The following is a 16,141-nucleotide window of genomic DNA, read 5'->3' on the forward strand; positions in this document are numbered from 1 at the left end:
CATCCATGTAGCAAAAACTGTCAAAACCAGTAGTCAACCATAACTTAACAGCAATGGACGTTTTGCCACTTGTTACCACTTTGCTAATTTGAGGGACTGTCAAGCTAGTGATGACTCTGTTTTGGTAAGACGTAAGGCTGAACAATGGTATGGGCAATGTGATGATTCAAAATAGAAGGTCATTTAGTTCAAGTCAGGTTTATAAAAACTGATTTGGCTATTTATGTTTACCCCATAAAATAAATTGGAAATGTTGTGACCCTCTTGGGAAATAAAGTCAAATAACTGGTGCAAGCCAAGGAAACATTTATTAACACTGTTCAAAACATAATGCACAACAATTTATGATGACACAATCATGAAGTACAATCAATTTGGCAAAACATCTGTTGAAATCACTGATTTTGCAAAAATAACTGCATCAATGCCGTCCGTCCTGTTTTTAGACTCTTGACAAAGCGCCATGCTCAAATTCAGATGTTCTTTGGTAAAAACCCTTGGTTATGAATTTTTCTCAATACCAGAGTTTTGTCCCAGGGTTATTTCACTAGTTTCCCTTACTGATCCCACATCCAGGACCTTTGTCATGAAAATGCTACTCGAATGTTTGAACACCAGTATGATCGTCTTGTAATATGCAATAATTTCATCATTACGTACGTACTTGGTTAACTACACCACTATGAGTGATACTTCATTGAGATGTAGTTTACATAAACTTATCAAGCTCAAGCTGGTACCATGACACAATCACAATCACATTGTTTCTAGCTTATCGCTCTAATTTCTGTCCATCTAAAGGACATTGGTAGTGGGTTTTTCCTTTACACAAAAATAAATAAAATACTCATATAAAAATAATCTCTTACAAAATATATGTCAACACAGGGACAATCTGTCTGAACAACCACATTTGCTCACAACACACAAAATACTACTAGTATTAACTACCGTTGCAGAACAGAACAAAACTAGCAGCAAAAAGTGTTATATTACCTATAATATATAACATTAATAGAATTGGTTATCTGATCTCAACATTCCACATCAGTAGCAGGTGGGGCATCTGTATTGAGGCTGTTCCATTCCAAAGTGAATTAAGTACTGAATCTCTTTCTCTGCCAACAGAGCAAATATTAGCCAAAAGCGAGGGGAGCTTGTGGCCTCATTAGCATAAAGCTTTGTGTCAATTGAGGTCAGAAAGTTTAAGTGTAAGTGGGTAGAATTTAGTTCCCATGTAAATACGCTTATTTTGCTTGGACTATTCCAATTTGAAGCCATTTAGAGCACAAATGTTCTTGTGGACCATTGTTAAAAAAGAATGACACTATGTTTATTCGCTTTGGAAGGAATGAGCCTTTAAACATGATGCACAATTCCAGTGTGTATTTGTACATAGGAATATATGTGCAAGGGTTGACACTGAAGGAGTGGGGGAAATGGAAGCACAAAGACTCACAATGATACATTAAAGACACAGTACAGTCTCCCCTTTCAGAGACTAGTAATTACACCTTGAGTGCAGCGCACTTGTTTTTGCATCGTGCATTGTCGTTGTTTCATCCCTAAGCTAAACCACATGATGTACAGTGTAAAAGTTGGTCAGTTTATTTCCATGCAAAACACAATATCAAAACAGGAGAAGAGCTAAATCTAAGCTAGTAAACACAAGGAGAAAAATCAGTAGTTTCCTTATTAAATAAATTAACATTAGCCATTTTCTCTAAATTAAAAGTTAAATATCATCGTTGTGTCCATGTACAGTTTTGTATGTAGTAAGATTTGTAACGTCAATCCCTCAGGACAAAAAGCTCCTCAAAAATCCCTTCCGTACTATCTACGGAGCAGAACGCCCTCAATCACACCCCACATCTTTCTCATGGTCCACCGATCAAGCCTTTGTCGGCTACTTCGCCCTGTTGCTCAGTACTGGAACAGAAAGGTGTCTACTGGTACCAACACCGAAGCCTTCAGCAGAGATGTGGAGCAAAGCTGCAAACATTGCATCCAATTACTCCGTCTAGACTCCACCAGACCCACGTTTTCCAGTGCAAATGGCTCTTTCCTCTCAATACCTGGAATCCACAGCAGTGGTCATCCTGTTGCAACACTTGCACACCCTCTACCACATAAATCACAGGCGTGTATCAATACCCCAGCAAATAAATATTTCACTTGCACGTGTACACTTCTGTCCGTTCACTGCAGGTGTTGCACTTGACGTAGCAACACCAAAGAAACTTGCAGTTGCACTGCCACACACGCGAGTACTGGTGTGTGTTATATCCTCGGCCACAGCACATGAGGTCGCAGCCATTGGCTTGCTGCGCAGTCTTGTTGCAGATCCTGCCCTGGGTTCCCATGCTACCTGTCACAGGATCTGCCTCACAATAGTTGGGCGACTTCTCAATGTACACCAAATCCGTGTCCATGGGCTTCCGGTACGAGTAAGGCTTTTTAACCTTCAGAAAGGTAGGTCTCTTGTTCCGACTGGCTCGGACCGGTTCCACATGCACGGCATGGTTATACTTCTCCTTGAGAATGTAACCCAGCTGCCGGAACTTTGGGAGAGTAGTCCAGCAAGTCTTGGTGGTGCAGGATCCAGATACACCATGACATTTACACTCTAAACGCATGTTCTTTTCCAAGATCTAAGGTGGGAGGAAAAATAAACAAGTCAATACCTTTGGGATTACTTGGGCACCTAGGTTCCTTTTAGGAATCTTAGGCTAAGGTAATTATGAAAGTAGACTGTTTGATGACTCATTGTTGATTTAGTTAGTCTGACTGGTGACAAATTTGAAGTGTGCAATCATCCGTTACAAAAGATAGAATTACTGATGCTAAGCGGAGAATGTATGAGGAAGGAAAAGATCTTAGTTACGAAAAAGTATGTGGTAGTTTTGGTCATAAACCATGGTTTAAACACTTTGCAGATATCCACATCATCTACTATAAGGCATATTCCAGCAAACTGTATAGACTAACGATACAGTAGGGATTAGTGAAATAACCCTCCGTGGCATACAGTTGGGTCTTTTAAAGCACATTTCTGGGAACAGGTTGAGACAAAGGTTTTTTTTTAACATTCCGATTTGAAGAATGCAAGGATTGTTAAACTTGCAGTGCTAGACATCCTAATTCCTCTCGTTCTGTCGAGAAGGCCTGCAAAGCACAGCTTGTGTTCACAGGCTCTCTGACTACTTGTAGGAAGCCGTTTCATTTGTGTACACAACACACGCCACAAATTGTTGCAAGGGGCAAACTATCAGAGGTTGTCTGTAGGAGTCTCTTGTCTTGTATAAGCAATAGAGCGGAATCTGCACAGGATATGATATAAACACTGACTGAACGATGATCGCCGAGTTCCTACAACAATCAGGCTGTGTGTAGTGTACACAGATAAAGCTCAGGAGTCAGGTTTCAGGTGACTGTGTGCTTCCCCTTGTTATACCTACACACGTCAAACCCCACAGGTAAAAACAAAACATTTTGAGCAGCAGTGTTGCCGATGGAGGCTGAGATCTTTTTCTGACCTGTATTTATTTTTCATGTGAACAAATGCTAAACATTAATGCATTTCAAATACCCTAGCAGTGCAGAAAAAGAAAAAAAAACGCATAGAAAAACATAGGTTGGCTCAGAATAGATGAATGAATGGGCAAACGTAAGCAGAACTCAGTGAAGCAGAGTGCCTGTTTTGATATGAAAGATATCCAAGAGGTCTGATTGGCATCAGTGGATTGCCTGTTCGAGGCGGCATAATCTTTGGTGTGGTCTGTTAATGTGTATTTTCTCTCCCTCTCTTTCTCTTCCTTTCACTCTTTTTCACTTTTGCTGGGTGGGATAGGCTTTACCTTGCTTTTTAATATTATCTCTCTCTCTCTCTCAGACTTTTTGGAGTCCTTTTGGCAATTGTCTGCAATCTAGGATGCATATCAGGCTTAGTGTGTTCATGCTCATTCTGATAAACAGCAAGTCCCCGGAAAAGTTTACAAAGGAGAGATCCATGATTTTAAGAGAGGCCGCACCCCTTTCATTTTCACTGAGGCACTGTATAGCAATCCATTAACCAATTAAAATAATGGGTGTGGCAAGTTGATGCCACAACCCTCCTTTCATTGAGAACTGCTCAATGAAAAGTAGAAAACTGCATCTGAGCTGTGAGCTCACAAGGAATTTGTGAATTGACAAGCACAAGACTGAATGTACTTGCAATAAAGAGAGTCTTGGTGCATGTGAGGCACCAGGCGGCAGAACATATTTTTATGATAAAACATTACAAAAGGTTACTGGTCAGGCTTAGGGGTTTAAAGCCCCAAAAGAAGCTCTGTCCAGAGTGCTGAAACATCACACTCTACAGATTAGCACTGAATGATGAAAAGCTTATGAAGGTCAGTCAAACTGCCTGGGGATTCTGGGTATGCGTTTAGATGTTTTTTCTTCAATTACACACCAAATCTTTTTTACTTCTGTGATTGTAAAATCCAACAGGTTCTTGAATGTCTTACCAGATTAACCTTAGCCCACTATCTGGTGAATTACATCTCCTTAATGATTTCTGAATCCCTTAAAAGGCACAATTACAGTGTTGCCATAATCACAAATTGCTGGTCATGTGCGTGCCAAAACCGAAGTTGCATTGCTACTCCTTGCTATTACTAATCTACTACCCGCTCCAAATCAGGGAAAATTCAAGTAACACAGCCTAGTAGGACTTACAAGAATGTAAACTAAACAACCTAGTAATGTTTTTTATGCATGTCTAATAGAGTGTGCCACATACCTTACGTCCCACTTCATTGTTATGGAGGTTCATGAGTGTCCTGGCGTTCTGCTTGATCTCCCGGGCGTCTACGAACACCTTTGAGAAGCTTAGACCGTAGCGAATATCAGCCGAGCATCCTCCCCACTTCCAGCCTTCCTCCTGGTTGTAGAAGCCCTGCTTCTCCTTGTCACAGCCACAGCCGCTCAGCGTACCCTGCGTGCAGGCCGCCGTGATGGCATGGGCAACCCCGGCAGCGATGATGGCGTAGGTGAAGGCTGCCTCCTTACTGCCTGGAACCAAAAGAACATTCTATGTCAGTATTTCTTGCAACAAGATCCAGTTATAGGCAGTTTTAAACCCCCCTACATACCTGAAATATCTTGACACTCAAAGCAATAATAAAATGTGTTAGTCGAGTCAAGTTTAGTTCATTTATCATTGCACACTTCACACTGATTAACAGTATGGCCTCGGGAAGATGGCGTGGGGGCTTACTGAGAAAAGTGTGGTAGGCCTATAAAAAATGATCTAGAGCCCACCATAGGCAAAACAAACACGGATCACATACCTGTGATTACTCAACACACAAATAATTGTCCTTCAGTTGTCATAGAGAGGAAACAGAAAGACAAATAACTGTTTGCACACAGATGAGCAAAGGAAGGAACGGTCCATCTCTTTAATAAGCACAAAGGACAAGGGTTTATTTCAGAGACAATAGAATGGTAGAGATAGAGGGTATGTGTTTAGACTCTATTCTGGCCACTGTCCCAGCTTCCGTCAGAACGAGGGATCCACCCTGTGGAGATGAACTCCTCAGGCATGCAGTGCCTCCCTGGCCAGAGAACTGCTATAATTGATTGCCACTGTTAAACAGGGCACTTCCAGGTTAACAGTGTATTTCATTTATAAGGACAAAGATAGGTTTGAAAATCCAGCAAACAGTTATTTCAGGGACTTTTTTTTATAAGGTGACATCAAGCAACAAGGAACTTTCAGGTCAACTATTAACCAAATTCCAATTTTACAAATGGACACTTTCACTATTCCTTTTTCTTCTTACATTTTCTTTGTCACTGTTTTAATGCTGCCAACAAAGCACTGGAATACAATAGAAAGCTATGTAAGTTGCTTAGGATTGCAAATATAAAAGTTAAAATAAAAGTCCTAGCTACATGGGGAATTATTTTTTTTTAAAGATGCATTCACTGTTGCTCAGTTATGTTAACATTCCCGGAAATGTAAATATCCTTTTCTGGATTAATGAGTCATCATATATTGACTGTCCTAAGAATCATTCACACACCTGGAACCAAATAATCACTTAAAATGTTAACCTCTTTAGGCCTCATAAAGAGTGATGTCATGAGTTATTACAATTAATATATTTGCTATCTTTTAATCCTTCCATGGCAAGAAGTGAAAAAAATATATATATGTCAGACTGTTAACAGACCGGCTCAGCAATTCAGGAATTTTCACCTTCAAGCGATCAAGAAACTTCAGTGGTTTCCTGAAACTCACTAACATTGGTATGTGTTGACCTGCTGATGATAAACATCTTGGAACTCTGCCCATGCAATTTAACAAAGGCCAGTTTGGGGCATCAATTATGTGGAGATTTTTATGAGTTGTTTGGGCTTGTCGCCAGGGGAGAAGGGATGTATCCTGAAGAGGGGAAAGGAAAATGAAGACTGTATTGACGCGAAATCTTCCAATTCTCATCAATACTAGAGTAGAATGCTCCTTGTCTTTGTATATCACTCCAGCTATGTTTACTCAAAACACAAACACAGCTGATAAGACACCCATAAAACATGTGTGTTATGACATGAGTGTCATTCATTTTCGAGAGAAATCTGAAGCAGTGGCATTGCATGATTCTGTGTGAGACGTCTCTTGCCAAAACTGTAAATGCAAGAGGTTAATTTATAAACCTCATACAATGTACTTGTCTGGACTTGAGGCATTAATGCTGTTGGAGGAAAACTATTTTTGAGCATACCAGAGGGTGGTTAAGTCAGAGAAGATTTAGGAGGTTTGCGCTCAAGCAACATAAAGTAACACAAGCAAAAAGATGATACGCCTTTCGCATATCTATCCAACTGCTGACTTCCAGCAAGCTATATTTCAATCGCAACTTCATTCATATATACGATAAAAAGGTGAATGGGTCCACGGGTACTGGAGAAGGCAAAATGTGCACCTAAAAGAGGAATCTATGGCCGTGTGTGCCAAATGTGGACCTTGGTACCAGGCCCTGAAAATTATTGCACATTACTCAATAACTTTTTTTTTGTTTTTTTTGAGTAGGCAAGCCCCTCCCCACAGGATTAACTACTTCTTTTCATCTCCTACCTTCTACTACTATAAGCATGACTAGTCATACACCCACTGAAACCAATCATGTTTGAACGGTTGTCCATTATATTTAATCCTCCCTATACTGACCATAGACAAAAAGAGTCTGGGTAAATAAAGCAGTTGGGCTGTTTCAGAAATGGAGACCACGGTTTGTCACTCTCGGTCAGCGTCAGCTCTGCAGCGCTTAGATGAGAGGGCACACAACACAAGACCTAAAGCAGCTGTCAAAGCAGACAGCATTAAATAATATAATCAGCACCCACAACAAATCCAGGCTCCCATTCAAGTGTGTGCAGCTCCAGAACGAGATGGAAAGAGACGAAAACCTGTGCTTTTTTTTTCTCTAGAGGCGCTTGTCTTTGATGCAAAGGGATAAAATACAGCTTCACCTTCAGCGATAGATACAAGTCTCTACAGATCTTAGCTTTTCCCCTGGGCCTCAACCACACCATCGCAACACTGACTGGGATCCTAAGAGCGCACAGCAAAAAGGAAAGAAGAAATTTCATTAAATATTATCTTGGAGTTTATTTCCGATCTTCCACACGCAATACTGCAAACAACTCTTTGCTAGCAGCCAAAGAGGGTCTGAAACTAAAGCAAAGTCCTTCACGTCACCATTCATCAAAGTGTCGTAGGCTCAATAGCACTGAAGGACCCCTTAACAGGCCAAAGTTTGCCTTGGGAAAATGGATAACATTACACCGAGTGAAAAACTCGCTTAATTACTTTTGCTTTGTCTCTCTAAGGTGACATATTGTTAAATTTCTTCACAATACTGTACTTTCTTTTGGTCCTACCATTCAACCACTGTAACTTATACCCGTGGTAAAGTGAAAACCCTGACTGCCAAATCATTAAAATCTACAGATAAGACAGGACGACTAGAAAAAGAATTCTTTTGAGAGGGTGGACTGTTGAGAGGGCTATAAATCCAGCCACGTTTGCACTTGCTCCATGAATGCAGCTGAAACCTACCTGACATCCAATGACAAACCATTTCAAATGAGATGTCAAAGTGAGGGAAACAGGACACAATATAATGTCATTCCAGGACCCAAGTATTTCCTAAATTTGTCCAGTCTCTATGTAATATTTGTAATAAAGAAGTAATAAACTAAGTTAGAGTGTTCTAGCAGGTGTATAAGAGCGGCCTGTAATTTCACTATTAAATATCACAGACTGTCAATCTTTCAGCAAAACTAAAGGTTTCTTCATCCACACGTTTAGCCTAAAAAAGCTTTATTTGGGCTTTGACACTCTTGAGGGATTGAAAGAAAGTGATTTGGTCAAACAACATTCTTTTGTGCTTTTCTCTCTCTCTCTCTCTTTTTTGCCGCTAGTTTAAAACTATAAACAATATAAATGTAATAATTTGGTAACATACCCACTTTCAACTCTTTTCCAAAGACAGTTCTTTCCCCGAGGGCCGAGCAGTTCCACCTTCCATTTTTGAATTGAAACTGACACTCATTGATTCCCATTTGCGCTCCTTCTCCAATGACAATGATAGCGTCAGGCCGGCTTTGACAGATAGTCCTTTGACGAGGGGCCAAACCAGGAATTTTGTTACAGATAATACTTGCTCCCAACGCAACCACGGAGGAAAAGCCCCTGTAAATTTAGAAATAAGGGTTTATATTTATACAGAAAATGTTAAATACTTACTTTTTTTTTTCTGGAATCATGGTCCATGATTAAAGGATAATTCACAGTATACATGGATGGTAATAAAACTGAGCTTTGGGAGACAATTGAACTATGATATGGATGTTATTATTTGAGTAGTATTACTCATTATATATTTAAATATTGTCCTACAGGGAAAATAAAAAAGATAATTTCATGGGACAATGATGTATGTTCGAGATGATAAAAACTAGAAATCTCATAATGTCATAATTTTACTCCTGTTGGTTTCATACATTTTCTACAAAAAGCGAGTAGTTTCTTAGCACCTTGAAAGTTTTTTTATAGGGTTACTCCATTGGACATGAACAAAACATCATTTCATAAAAAAAATAAAAAATTAAAAAAAAAATAAAAAAACATTATTTAATGATCTTGACACAATGAGGATGTTATAAAGGAGTCCTCTGTGTTACCTTTTTTTTTTTTTTTTTCTCTCATGGCAACAACAGTCAACGTTTGGTTAGGCCACACTGACTTGACAAATGTTTTTCCAAATATCAATATGTAAAGTATAGGTGGTTTCCACTTTAAGCCCCTCAAATTTTTTTTTTATTTTTTTTTTTTAGTAAGAATTGCATTTATTTTTAAGTAACTGAATAAATCCAGACAATAAACGTCATTGAGATATTTCAGATACATTTAACAAAAAAACAAGTTCCACTGTTCTTGTTTCTTTGACTATATATTCACACAACTTTATCAAATGCAACGTCATAATGGCAGTAAACCGACAATGTGCTGGCAATAATTAAATTCTCATCAAGGCATGTATAACTAAAATTTGATTTTTTGCAAAAATGCTGCAATACTAAATACTTTACAGGTTAAAAAAGGTAAACAAATTCCATTTTACCATACTCACCCAATCTTCAAATATATAATCCCCAAACAGAGGAACATGTGAAAAATCCAGCGGCGTGTTTTCCTGCTCATGTTCAGCCTGTACTTTGTTAATAGACTGTGAAATGATAGTGGTCTCCTAACCGGTGAACAAGAGGTTTTATCACAAGCGAAGCAAGTCCTTAGAGGGATGCAAAACTCCGAGAGAACTTGACGTGAACACCTGAGCTGATATCCTTCGGGGCGCGTGGAGATGAACGTTATTCTGCATATGTACGACTTCTGAATCACTTTTACGCGTCTCGATTAACTAACAGACAACTACCCGATCTTACAATCACAACACCCTTTCCAGCAGATCCTTTATCTGTTAAATCTATCAGGGTGGGTTCTGAAGGAAATTCAACTTTCCGATATTCCTTTTATAAGTCTTTGTGCTCCTGAAGCCGAGTAGCAGGTTGGTAACGCGAATAATGACTTCAAAACACACCGCAATCACGCGCGTTCAACCAAACAACACAAGTATGCATTGAAGTAGGCTACGGTACGTATGGAGGTAAGAAATCTGATTGGAGATACGACAGCCCAGTAATAAACGATAGATGTGTCACTTGGATTTATATATATATCGCGCTATAATACCATAATGACCAATCTGATTAAGAAAGGAATATTCTCTATGCGCTTCTTGGCGAAGATCATATCGCAGTAACTCCAGCTTCTTAAACAGAGCTTTTATCTATTTTCCTGCACCCGTTTGCTCCTCCCATGAGAAAAGAAAACTTGTTCGACTTTAGATTTCCCCCTCACCCACCTCAAGCCCTTAATTGCGAGGTGAGAGATGTGTTCATCTATAGGCTTATCCACCTTCACCAAAAAAAAAAAGAAAAAAAAAGACAAGACCCACGTGTACCAAGAACTGTACAGTGCAATAACTTTTATGTTCTTTAATGAAAGGTTAACACATTCCAATTCAATTAATAACAATAGGAGCGAAGTTAGAAGGAATTGAAATTTAGAAAAAATTATGTTCATAACTGAACATTAGTGTAAGCAGTGACTTTAACAATAAAAAACTCAATGAACCTTTCCACATCAACAAATCCAGTTTAAAATAAAGTACAAATCAATAAATTAGACAAAAATAAGACTAAGGCTGAACTCTTTTATCAAATTGTCAGACACAATCTGAAAATCAACCCTGTTAACATGATTTTTTAGGGGAAAACAAAAACAACTGATTTGATATTGAAAACTGGATATTTGTATATATCCAGCCTTAAATGTTCTTCCTAGTAGTGGCTAAATGAACTGTCGACCCTGTTACGCAAGGCTCTATCCCAACATATATAAACAAGTTTAGCTTGAGAAGGCCCAGTGCAATTTATAAATATAACAAAGAGTTTGTCTGACAAATAAATTTTAAAAAAGGCACACATTTTGTGGAATGACTCCGAAACCACAAATCAAAGTGATTGATTATTTCTGCAGATGATTTTTGTCGATTTTATTGCAGTTTAACATTCATAAAATTCATATTCCTTGTCAATTACTAGATTTAAGTCTATGGAGCGTTGATGTTTGAGCAACAAACTTTTAAAATCAAAGTCCAAATATGACGCGCGCGCGCGCACACACAAAAACACCAGACCCATTATTACGCAGTTCATTATTTCACATAAATAATCTGCCACTGGAACATTTTCCAAAGATTCCCCATGAAGAGATAGCTAATGTAAGTCTAGCTCAAACGACGATTAAACTATCGCTAGTTGCTAAGCAACCATTCATCCCAGAATTATCCACAGTGCAATTACCTGTGTCCTTCGAGCATTCATAGTTTAGTGAATTTACACCACATGAATATAAATCTATAGTGGCGTAATAACAGGCAACAGAATAGAAATCCAGCACATGCTGGATTACAAATTAAAGACACCCTGTTAACCGAGGGCTGATCATTCGGGACACACAGCATCTCTCATCCTGTAGATATTTATCTAGACAATGCAAGAGCGCCATCTCCAGGATGAATGTATGATGCTGCTGCGGCGACAAGAACAACCTCTTATTATATATCATACACCTTTTCTATTAATCAAGGATTGTGTCTTCCCCTCTTAACCTGGAAATATTCTGTTTGTAGGCATTACATAAATGTCAGCTTTAATCAATGACAAACACTGGTAAATTTGCAAATACTTTTATTGCATTAGAGACGTGGAAAATGTTTTGATTATAAAAACATCAGATTTTCTAACATAATTAGATGTGTTTCTGCTCCTCAGGGAAGGCAATAGATTGTATAGTTATCTTCTACACAGGATAAAATCACTACCCTACAACTATACAATCTACTACCTCACACTGCGCAAGCATCAAAACTATTACCATTACAAACATTAATAAAACAAAACATACCGTGACAATGCTATCATTGATATTAAACATCAGAAAATGTAGGATGAAACTCCGTAGGTAGCTCCGTTTTCACTTTGAGAAAGACAGTAGGCTGTATAGTTATCTCCCAGTGTGGGTGTGACCCTAAAACTATACAACCTACTACCTCATCCCACGGTGAACATGTCTTCTTCACCTTCTTTCCACCTGGAAGTGAAGTAATGCAGCTGGATAGTAGCAGAAGTAACTAAACTGATGTCGTCCCAAGTCCTTTTCGCCCGCCATGTTAGGATTTCCAAACACAGTCACTCTGTGGATGGGAAAAAGATTAAGGTTCATCAATCTGCTGACAACATAAACCGACCGTTCAAAACTCGAAATAGTCGGCGTTCTCATAGCACAACATTTAAAGTTACTGTGAAAGAACGCATTATGAAAAAAAGACCCCAACCGGGCATCTGTAGGACTACAAAATGCTCCCTCGAACTGCATCAGACACCACGGGTAATGCAGCAAAATGGAGGGGCTGGCAAAGTCACTGGCACCCTCTCGGCACCGGGAAGCCATGTTGACATTGTGTGTGACTTGGCTACGTATTAACATCTCAGTCAAGATTAAATGCCGCCACATTCGGACTTGGGCCCAGTTTGGCTCTGGGATAGATGATGTCAGTAACAGCAGGCAAGCAAGAGGGAAGCAAAGCACTCAAAGCCTTGTCTTGTTTTCAGCCATCTTGTTGGTAGCGTGAAGGTGCGCATCATTCTAAAACGCAATTTCGTGTTTCTGAACTATCTTAAATCTGTTTCTACAAAAAGCATCAAACGTTTTTCATAAAGCAATTCATTGAGTTTATAAATTGTGTTATTAGCTATGATAAGCATGCACATGTGAACAGTAACTGAAATATATAATAAACTATTAGTCACGACAATAATGAACTGTTCCTTAATGTTGTTTTTGCAAAGACTGCCAATGTTTTCATTCTGATTTGTTCACAAACTGGACATAATATTGCATTGCATTGTTTTTTTTTTTGTCGCATGCTGTCAGTGAGGACCACTTGATAGAAAGTTAAAATATTGATATTTATCGTCAATATTGTATCATGGAGCTGCAGATTCAGTTGTGGTGAAGTACATCTGAATGCACAAAAAAAACACTGATATAATGACAACTTGACATTAAGCAGTTGGTTATTGCACATGCTCTGTAAAAGCAGAAGACACTGGCAAAATAACTATTCAGAGGATCTGGCTGTGAAACCATTGCATTTGCCCACTTGGCATTTGACAACACACGCCTAAATTACATTCTGGCAGTTCTGCATGTTTCTAATCATGCTGCATATTGAAGGGACAGTTCACCCAAAAATTTAAAGTCTGTCATTATTTACTCACCCTCATGCCGTTCCAAACATGCAAGACTTTAGTTCGTCTTCAAAGCACATATGAAGATATTCTGAGGAAATCTGAGAGATTTCTGTCCCTTCATTGACAGCTACGCAACTACCACCTTGACATAAAGTTCATAACGAGATCATAAAACTAATCCATATGAATAGAACGGTTTAGTCCAAATTTTCTGAAGAGGCACAATCTCTTTATATGTTGAACAGCTGAATTTAGGCTTTTATTCGCATATAAACACTGATCAGCGAACATAAACAGGAGCTCAACCAAAACTACTTGACGTCTATGTTTGGGTTGTTGAAAATGTGAATAAAAGCCGAAATTAAATGTTCATCACATAAAGTGATCTTGTCTTAGTTTTACTACCTCTTTATGACATTTTCGAAGCGTCAAAGTGGTAGTTGTGTGGACTGTCAACGGAGGGACAGAAATGTCTTGGATTTCAATAAAATATCTTTAATTGTGTTTTGAAGATGAACTAAAGTCTTACAGGTTTGAAACGACATGAGGTGGGTGAGTAATTGAAGAACATTTTATTTTTGGGGTGAATAAACCCTTTGACTCCACTCAGAAAAAAATAAAATAAATACTGAATAGGCTACTATAAGTTACTTGGGCCTAAATATAAATTGTCAAATTGACTCGCGTCTTCCACCATGTCTGTTTGTAACTGACACAATCTAATTGTGCTGAACAAGTCCAGATATCTTTAACTAAAGATATCAGATAAAACATGCTCCACATTCCGCATGTATTAAGATTAAAGACTCTCCTGCTCTGCCAACACCTTATTTTACACTAAGATAATTTGAAGACAGTCACTTTTATCAATTTTGTTATTATTATAATGGTGGTCTCTATAGTCTCTTAATTTGTCCTCTCAAACTCTTTGTAGGTTGCTCAAATTTCCCTCGCTTGATTCATAAAAAAATGGCGGTCTCCAGTGGCTAGCCTGCTAATTCAACGTTATCCACTGAATATAACAGCCCTCAGTACAAGTAGAAACTCCACGGCATTTTTGACATACACGACACTATATAATTCTTCAGAGCACCGTATGTGAAATATATCAGCTCTATTCAAATAGCATGCTAGGATAACAGTCCCTCACACACTAGCCAGCGAGCTAATTTACACATCGCTCTTAAATAATGTAGTAAGCAATGGAAACTTCTTGTAAAGTTTATCGGACGTAAGAAAAATACAGATGCTCGCGATAAAAATGTCACGGGTTCCTTGGTAACAAGAGAGGAATATTTTTTTTACACACAAACGCTCTGTCATACCTTCAGTGTGTCCTCAATGGAAGCTGAAGGCTAGTCGGCTAATAGCGATGAAGAACACCCGCGGTCAGCGTCAGACTCTGTGCTGAAACTCCAGGACCCGGATGATGAACGCGTAGGTGACCTCCCTGTGAGGGAGTTGCTGATTTTTATTTATTTTTATTTTATTTTTTAACATTTGTCAAATATTAAGACATACAGTGTTTTGCGTAGACAACATGCATTTTTTTTTATATTTACATAAAATTTAAAACGTTTATTTATCGCACTCAAAGCACGATTGCGTCTGCATTTAGCCTTAGAAGCAACTGCAACTTCCGGTGCATCGCAGTGTATGGAAATTGAGAGAAAATTGAGCAAAAAAATCAGCCTTAAAGGATAAGAACAAAGCAATACTGACACCACGATCCACCTTCATGTTAAATGTATTTAAATCTTCTGAACCCCATTACAAACATGTTATGTTTTAATATAATATAAATGTAATGTTTACCATAGTTAGAAATATATATGTAATATACCATATTATTTATAATAGAAGATAATTAGTTAGTATCGACAATTATTATAAATATGACAGAAAGCTTGCTACTACCATGTACGAATAGAATAGAATAGAATAGAATAGAATAGAATAGAATAGAATAGAATAGAATAGAATAGAATAGAATAGAATAGAATAGAATAGAAGACACAGTTAGGCAGTTGGCGTGCATTTCCATTGATGTCTAAAAAACCCATTCATTAGCTTTTTTTTTTAAGTGAAGTTGCTGTTTTTACCAACCACCAGGTGGGGCTGTTGATCTGCTTATACAAAGTCTTGATTGTGAGTGTGAGTGTGCCACAGTCTGCCATATACAACCATTCAAATACATTTTGATACACTTAACAAAAAAAAAAAAAAAAAAAAAAAAAAAAAACCGACAGTTGGGTCATTGTCAACTCATCCAGAGGTCCCCGGCTAAAAATTTTTCTTTTTCTTTATTTTTTCTGGTAAAAGTAATACATAAATGAAGAAGAAAGCATCATTATTATATTTTTAAACTGAGATTTATAGGTCTATTAGTAAAAATCGGTTGACTTTAGCAATATTTGTTGCATTATAGCCAACGTCGTCAGTTCAAAAATGGTAAAAAATAAATAAATAAAAATAAAAGCACTTTTTGTTTTTTGCCTGAAGTTTGCATGCCTCTAAGTATTAAAGATATCTTAATATGCTTTTAGATTCTGGTAGTTAAACTTTTCTTTTGGTATCTTCAGGCCCAATATGGTTAATTTCCAGAGAAATAGGGATCTTAATGTGGTAAATTGGTCAATTGTACACATTTTCAGTGGTCAAAAACTAAATGTGGATCACTTTGTATACAGCTGATGCTTTTTTCTTT

General features: G+C 38.1%; 1 protein-coding gene across 1 annotated transcript; it reads right to left on the reverse strand.

Moving 5' to 3' along the window:
* Window positions 1-293: 293 nt before the first annotated feature.
* Window positions 294-14,821, reverse strand: wnt7aa (wingless-type MMTV integration site family, member 7Aa). Its single transcript, XM_084395223.1, has 5 exons — window positions 14,760-14,821; window positions 9,687-12,374; window positions 8,520-8,746; window positions 4,787-5,058; window positions 294-2,651 (listed from the first exon to the last, which is right to left on the reverse strand). The coding sequence occupies exons 2-5, from the start codon at window positions 9,755-9,757 to the stop codon at window positions 2,172-2,174; spliced, it is 1,050 nt and encodes a 349-aa protein (XP_084251349.1). The 5' UTR covers window positions 9,758-12,374; window positions 14,760-14,821; the 3' UTR covers window positions 294-2,171.
* Between the last annotated feature and the right edge of the window lie 1,320 nt (window positions 14,822-16,141).

This window comes from Rutilus rutilus (genome assembly GCF_951802725.1).
Source record: "Rutilus rutilus genome assembly, chromosome: 22".
Lineage (NCBI taxonomy): Eukaryota > Metazoa > Chordata > Actinopteri > Cypriniformes > Leuciscidae > Rutilus > Rutilus rutilus.

What these genes read in the sequence shown, in the direction of transcription:
- wnt7aa (XM_084395223.1), bottom strand. Translation starts at nt 9,757, where the DNA reads ATGAGCAGGAAAACACGCCGCTGGATTTTTCACATGTTCCTCTGTTTG. An exon ending in TGGAAAAGAGTTGAAAGTGG is followed by an intron (nt 5,059 to 8,519) that starts GTATGTTACCAA and finishes TTTTGGTTCCAG; the next exon opens with GCAGTAAGGAGGCAGCCTTC. An exon ending in ACAATGAAGTGGGACGTAAG is followed by an intron (nt 2,652 to 4,786) that starts GTATGTGGCACA and finishes CTCCCACCTTAG; the next exon opens with ATCTTGGAAAAGAACATGCG.